The sequence below is a fragment of the Emys orbicularis genome, chromosome 2 (assembly GCF_028017835.1).
Source record: "Emys orbicularis isolate rEmyOrb1 chromosome 2, rEmyOrb1.hap1, whole genome shotgun sequence".
In the NCBI taxonomy this organism is placed as follows: domain Eukaryota; kingdom Metazoa; phylum Chordata; order Testudines; family Emydidae; genus Emys; species Emys orbicularis.
Window position 1 is genome coordinate 239,983,464 of NC_088684.1, and position 7,256 is coordinate 239,990,719.

Below are 7,256 nucleotides of genomic sequence, written 5' to 3' on the forward strand. Positions count from 1 at the left end.
TGATGTGGGGTATCATTGCAAAATGGAAGACCTATTGACTGTGTTTATCCAGCCTGTATGCATGTAACATTTGTATCTGAGGCTAGAAATATTGACCATGTCTCTGTATTTTAAATGTGCCTCTGTATTTCAAATGTGTCTCTGTATTTCAAATGAAGTAAAAATCTTAAGTGAATCAGCATGTTCCATAGAATCTCTATGGATAGTAATTTCATGCTCTAATAAGAACATAACATGAGGGATCTATTATCGACCACCTGACCAGAACAGTGACAGTGACGATGAAATGCTAAGGGAGATTAGAGAGGCGATCAAAATTAAGAACTCAATAATAATGGGGGGGTTTCAATTATTCCCATATTGACTGGGAACATGTCACCTCAGGACGAAATGCAAAGAAACAACATTTCTCGATACTTTAAAGGACGGCTTCTTGGAGCAGGTGGTACAGGAACCCACAAGGGGAGAAGCAATTCTCGATTTAGTCCTGAGTGGAGTGCAGGATATGGTCCAAGACGTAACTATAACAGGACCGCTTGGAAATAGTGACCATAATATAATAACTTTTAACATTCCTGTGGTGGGAAGAACACCTCAACAGCCCACCACTGTGGCATTTAATTTCAGAAAGGGGAACTATGCAAAAATGAGGGGGTTAGTTAAACAGAAATTAAAAGGTACAGTGACTAGAGTGAAATCCCTGCAAGCTGCATGGACACTTTTCAAAAGACACCATAATAGAGGCCCAACTGAAATGTATACCCCAAATTAAAAAACACAGTAAAAGAACTAATAAAGAGCCACCGTGGCTTAACAACCATGTAAAAGAAGCAGTGAGAGATAAAAAAGCATCTTTTAAAAAGTGGAAGTCAATTCTAGTGAGGTAAATAGAAAGGACCATAAACACTGCCAAATTAAGTGTAAAAATGTAATAAGAAAAGCCAAAAAGGAGTTTGAAGAACAGCTAGCCAAAAGCTCAAAAGGTAATAACAAAATGTTTTAAGTGCATGAGAAGCAGGAAGACTGCTAAACAACCAATGGGGCCCCTGGACGATTGAGATACAAAAGGAGCACTTAAAGACGATAAAGTAATTGCGGAGCAATGTATTCTTTGCTTCAGTCTTCACGGCTGAGGATGTTAGGGAGATTCCCAAACCTGAGCCGGCTTTTGTAAGTGACAAATCAGGATTTGTCACAGACTGAGGTGTCACTAGAGGAGGTTTTGGAATTAATTGATAAACTTAACAATAACAAGTCACTAGGACCAGATGGCATTGACCCAGGAGTTCTGAAAGAACTCAAATGTGAAATTGCAGAACTACTAACTATGGTTTGTAACCTGTCCTTTAAATCAGCTTCTGTACCCAATGACTGGAAGATAGCTAATGTAACGCCAATATTTAAAAAGAGGTGATCCTGGCAATTACAGACCGGTAAGTCTAACATCAGTACCGGGCAAATTAGTTGAAACAATCGTAAAGAATAAAATTGTCAGACACATAGAAGAACATAAATTGTTGGGAAAAAGTCAACATGGTTTCTGTAAAGGGAAATCGTGACTTACTAATCTATTAGAGTTCTTTGAAGGGGTCAACAAACATGTGGACAAGGGGGATCCAGTGGACATAATATACTTAGATTTCCAGAAAGCCTTTGACAAGGTCCCTCACCAACGGCTCTTACGTAAATTAAGTTGTCATGGGATAAGAGGGAAGATCCTTTCAAGGATTGAGAACTGGTTAAAAGACAGGAAACAAAGGGTAGGAATAAATGATAAATTTTCAGAATGGAGAGGGATAACTAGTGGTGTTCCCCAAGGGTCAGTCCTAGGACCAATCCTATTCAACTTATTCATAAATGATCTGGAGAAAGGGGTAAAAAGTGAGGTGGCAAAGTTTGCAGATGATACTAAACTGCTCAAGATAGTTAAGACCAAAGCAGACTGTGAAGAACTTCAAAAAGATCTCACAAAACTAAGTGATTGGGCAACAAAATGGCAAATGAAATTTAATGTGGATAAAAGTAAAGTAATGCACACTGGGAAAAATAATCCCAACTATACATACAATATGATGGGGGCTAATTTAGCTACAACTAATCAGGAAAAAGGTCTTGGAGTCATCATGGATAGTTCTCTGAAGACGGCCACGCAGTGTGCAGCAGCAGTCAAAAAAGCAAACAAGATGTTAGGAATCATTAAAAAGGGTATAGAGAATAAGATGGAGAATATCTTATTGCCCTTGTATAAATCCATGGTATGCCCACATCTTGAATACTGCGTACAGATGTGGTCTCCTCATCTCAAAAAAGATATACAGACATTAGAAAAGGTTCAGAGAAGGGCAACTAAAATAATTGGGGGTTTGGAACGGGTCCCATATGAGGAGAGATTAAAGAGGCTAGGACTTTTCAGCTTGGAAAAGAGGAGACTAAGGGGGGATATGATAGAGGTATATAAAATCATGAGTGATGTGGAGAAAGTGAATAAGGAAAAGTTATTTAATTGTTCCCATAATATAAGAACTAGGGGCCACCAAATGAAAATAATGGGCAGCAGGTTTAAAACAAATAAAAGGAAGTTCTTCTTCACACTGTGCACAGTCAACTTGTGGAACTCCTTGCCTGAGGAGGTTGTGAAGGCTAGGACTATAACAGGGTTTAAAAGAGAACTGGATAAATTCATGGAGGTTAAGTCCATTAATGGCTATTAGCCAGGATGCATAAGGAACGGTGTCCCTAGCCTCTGTTTGTCAGAGGGTGGTGATGGATGTCACGAGAGATATCACTTGATCATTACCTGTTAGGTTCACTCCCTCTGGGGCACCTGGCATTGGCCACTGTCAGTAGACAGGATACTGGGCTGGATGGACCTTTGGTCTGACCCAGTACGGCCATTCTTATGTTCTTATGCTCTGTTAGATGAGGCCAGACAATGTTAGTGGCTTATTGAAGGAATGCACAAACACATAAAGATTACCCCAGGAACTGTGTGCAATAGGAACCTCTGAATGATAGTGCTATACAAAGCCCATCGGATGTAGCTAACTGCTACAGAGAGCAGTCTCACGTCACTACGGTGTGAGAAACTGCTATCTGTAGGAATTAGCTTCATCAGATTGCAGTGTTACAGGTCTCCCAGGACCTTCTCATAAACAAACTATGGAAATGCAACCTAGATGGAGCTAAAATAAGATGGGTGCAAAACTAGTTGGAAAACAGTTCCAACAGTAGTTATCAGTGATTCACAGGCTGAAAGGGCTGAGTCAGGCTGAAAGGGTATAACGAGTGGGTCTCTCTAAGGATCAGTTCTGGATAAGTTTCTATTCAAAATCTGAATCAGTGATTGAGATAATGACATAGAGAGTACAATTATAAAGTTTGTGAATGATAACAAGCTGCACACATACTAAATGGGAAATGACTTCCTAGGAAGGAGTACTGCGGAAAGGGGTCTGGGGGTCATAGTGGACCACAAGCTGGATATGAGTACTGTGGAAAGGGATCTATTCCAAAAAACAGAAATCACTCTGGGATATCCACTCTACTCTGCGCTGATTAGGTCTCAACTGTAGTAAAAATTGGAGAGAGTCCAGAGAAGGGGGAAAAAAATAAGGTGTAGAAAACATGACCTATGAGGGAAGTAGCATCTTTTTACAAAAGCTGTTTCTTACAATCTATACGTATAAATAACAGCTACAGATAGCACATTTCTACACGTAGCAATTTCACATACACTATAGTGCAAGAAACTGCTACCTGTAGGCATTTGCTACATCAGGTTGCAGTTTACTACAAGCCGAGCAAGCTGGTGCTTGGGGCGGCATTCTGCCCAATCCTAGGGCAGCACAGCCACTTTTTTTTGTTTGTTTGTTTGTTTGTTTGTTTGTTATACCGCTCCGGCGGCCCTGTAGGGGGCGGCGGCAAGGAGGACGGAGCGCCCCAGGCGGCCTCCTGCCCGGGGTGGGGGGGTGTGACTGTGGAGGCAGCTAGGTAAAGCCTGTCTCGGGGGATGGGAGAGATTCCTCAGCAGGAGACTGTCCCCGTCCCAGCAGTTCTGAGCCTCACCTGCCCGCTGCTCCCTGCGCTGCTCCCAGAGCGGGTGTGACTGCGGAGTGCCCACACCTGCCTTCACTCCCTAACCAAGGCAGACTCCCCGGTGTGGTGTGTCCCAGATGCTGTTCTTCCTAAACCTCAGTGCCCGCGTTACCCTGCCCCTTATAAACAGCCGGCTGCTCCCCGCCGCCCAGTTTTCAGCTACCTTGATTCCCTTCCTCCACATACCGAAGGATCAGGTTTCAAGGTAATGCTCTGGGCCCCCTTTCCACATCTCCTATCAGTGATTCCTTCCCCACAGTTACCCCCTGCCCAAAACAAGAAAACCATTTCTGGTGAAGACATGCCGCTGCGTGGACCAGAAATGGGTAAAAGGACTAAAGCCTCCAATTGTGGTTCTTTCCTGCTTAAATAAGTTTAAATGTCTCCTAAAAAGTTCAGAGAGTTGATTCAGAAAAACACCCAAATCTCAGATTCTTCACCACACTTGTAGGGACGTCTATCAGTTACTATGGGAAAACTTATGCAGACTTTACAGTACCCTGTGGCTCCCCACCCCTTTCCACTGTAAAAAACAAAATCCCATAATTATCTTCCCATCCATGTGGGTGCTGATATCATCCTCATCATGCTGGAATCTGAGTGCCCAAGGTTTTTGGAAAGTCAGGGAAACCAGTGGTAGTTTTGCCTGATTCAGGTGTTCAGGCCTGGGCCCTGGGTGATGATTCCTCTTTTCATTCCCCCCCACAAGGTTCAGGGTAAAATGGTATAATTCCCTTTGAAAGAAAAGGCAACGTTTCCCATGGCTTTCTTCACCCCACCATCATTACCTTTTACTTTACAGCTGGACTTCGATATTGCTCAAAACCCTACACCTCAAGTCTGTTTATTTCTAGGGCCCCACGCTCTCATTACCATTGCATTATTTTTTTATGCTGGGCATTGTACAAAACACATTGTGACAGGGACTGACTCTTAGAGTTTATTAACTCCTTGGCTTCCATAGCTCAGAAGTCTGTGTCTGTAGATTAGCAGGGGGGAAAGGTGAGAAGCACAAATACATGATTGTCCCAAGCCCCAAACTGTGTTAATCCCAATGGAGTCAATGGAATTTTTGTCATTTCAGTGGGAACAGGAAGAGGAACAACTCCTGCATCCGCACTAGGCGCGTTTTGCCGGTGTAGTATACTGGGATAGCTTTACTGGCAAAGACTTTTCAAGAGTAGATCTGGCCATAGGTTTAGTTGTGCTCATGGTTGAACTCAGATACCATAGCAATGAATGCCATATAAGAATATAAGCAGAATTAAATAGGAAGGTCTTGACCAAAAGTTTGAAGCTGCTAAGCACCCACAACTCTTATTTGAAATCTCGAGGAGTTGTTGGGTGCTTGGCACATCAGAAAATTAGGCCATTTTACTATTACAGTAGAACCTTGATTTTATGACCACCAATCTGACGAACAACCAGTTACAGGATCATTTCCTCCTCCTCCCCCCCAACCCCCGACTGGGGGGAGGAAGTAGAAAATCACAGCATGAATGTGATCTGATGAAGAACAAGTTGACATCCCTTCACATTTTGAGGCCTTCTTCAGTGTGTTGGAAAATGTTTTGCTGTGGTTTGAAGGACAAGAAGAAAGTGATGCAGTGCACCATGCTGCAACTCACACTGTACCTACTGTCAGTTCGAGATATTCAATTTTGTGACCTTTTCAATGTTATGAACTCCTCAGTCCCCAATTAGTTTGTAAAACAGAGGTTCTGCTCTTTTTGTGTGTAGACGCCCCAGCCAAGACTGGAGCCACGTTGTGCTAAGCATTGTAAATACACATACTGTTCAAATACAGGAGTGGTAAATTTAACTCAAACATACCTAAGAAACCCAAAGGAAATTTAAAAATAAGTTCACTATCTTGGTAATCCTTATGGGTACTTACTGGCTGTGTTATTCTCTTTGGAGGGCAAATGCCTGGGAGGTCGCCTGGCATGGGGAATCTGCGGGGCGATGGGAGATGAGAGCATGGGTCTGTGATCAGAGCCGAACGACAAACAAAGTTACAGAGCCCAGCCCCTGGTGAGGGCAGGGCAGCAAAGAGTCTCTGGCTCAGGCCTGCACTCAGGCTGTGCAGCAAAACAGTCGAGCCTCCTAACTGTAGCGGAGGACCAACAAGCGCAGGCTTCTTGCCTAAGAGAGGGGGAGACTGCCACCCACGGATGGGGTGGCAGGGGGGACGCAGGCCCATCCACTCCCCTGCGTCCCAGCAGGGCCCTAGCAGTGCCAGAGCGGTCTGCCAATGGGTCAGCGGGGATCCTGAGCACACCACAGTGACTCACTTGCTGACAGTGTTGCAGCCAGACAGGGGTCGGCTACCTCTGGGCCACTTCTTAACTCTCCCTCAGGGCGTACCTGGCTCTGTAGAGGGTCGTCCATGTTGTCGGGGAAGAGGGCCTCTGTCAGGCTTGCAGCTCCTCCGTGTTTGGGTCTCTAAATGGCCCTGGCCACTCCTCAGATTCCTCAGGGTCTGTGGCAGCCTCCCAGCTCGGGAGCTTGCAGGAAGCCTCTGGTGCCTCCAGCAGCTGGGCCCCAATTGAGTTTTCCGGCCCGACTTTTGTACTTCCTGTCCCGCCCACTGACTTCCGGCTGGAGGGTTGAGCGTGGCGTGGCTCTGCCCACCAGGGTTCAGTGAGGGGCCCCTCCCCCTCCGGGTCTGTGGGCGGCCAATCCGCCTCACTACAGTCAGTCAGTTGAAAGTGATATGTTTTTGTTTTAGGATATAAATGGTGCAAGAGTTCCACTTCAGAAAATTCTTTGTAAATCTAATAACAGCTGTATTTGCACTGCCAAGGACCTCCTGCAGAGACTGAATAATTTTTGAAAAATTAAGAACCTCAGCAAAAAGGAATAGATCTTCAAATTTTGAACAGTGCTTCAGAAGAACTGCAAAATCAAAGCCGGAATTTATCTAGTTCCTTGGAATTAGTAGCAAGCAATACTCCTGCTTCTGAAGAAATGAGATCATCTGAAAGCAAATGGAAGGAGTTATGTGAGGAAGCTGAACACATAGCCAAGGAACCTGAAATTGCCTTTTCCCCTCAGGCAGTAGCAAAAGTTGACCTCAGCACTGCAAACCAGCAAGGCCACAAAGAACAAACAAAATATACTCCAAGCTGGCACAGCTCTTTGTTTCTGGCACACAGGAT

The 7,256-nt window shown here is 44.4% G+C and overlaps 1 protein-coding gene across 1 annotated transcript in view; it reads right to left on the reverse strand.

Annotated features, from left to right (window-relative positions):
- LOC135873833 (ATP-dependent translocase ABCB1-like) overlaps positions 1 to 6,486 on the reverse strand; it is an 81,486-nt gene extending 75,000 nt beyond the window's left edge. Inside the window, exon 1 of the mRNA XM_065398446.1 lies at positions 6,463 to 6,486. Within this exon, the coding sequence (XP_065254518.1) occupies positions 6,463 to 6,486 (24 nt within the window). The remainder of the gene's footprint in view (positions 1 to 6,462) is intronic.
- Positions 6,487 to 7,256: the final 770 nt, after the last annotated feature.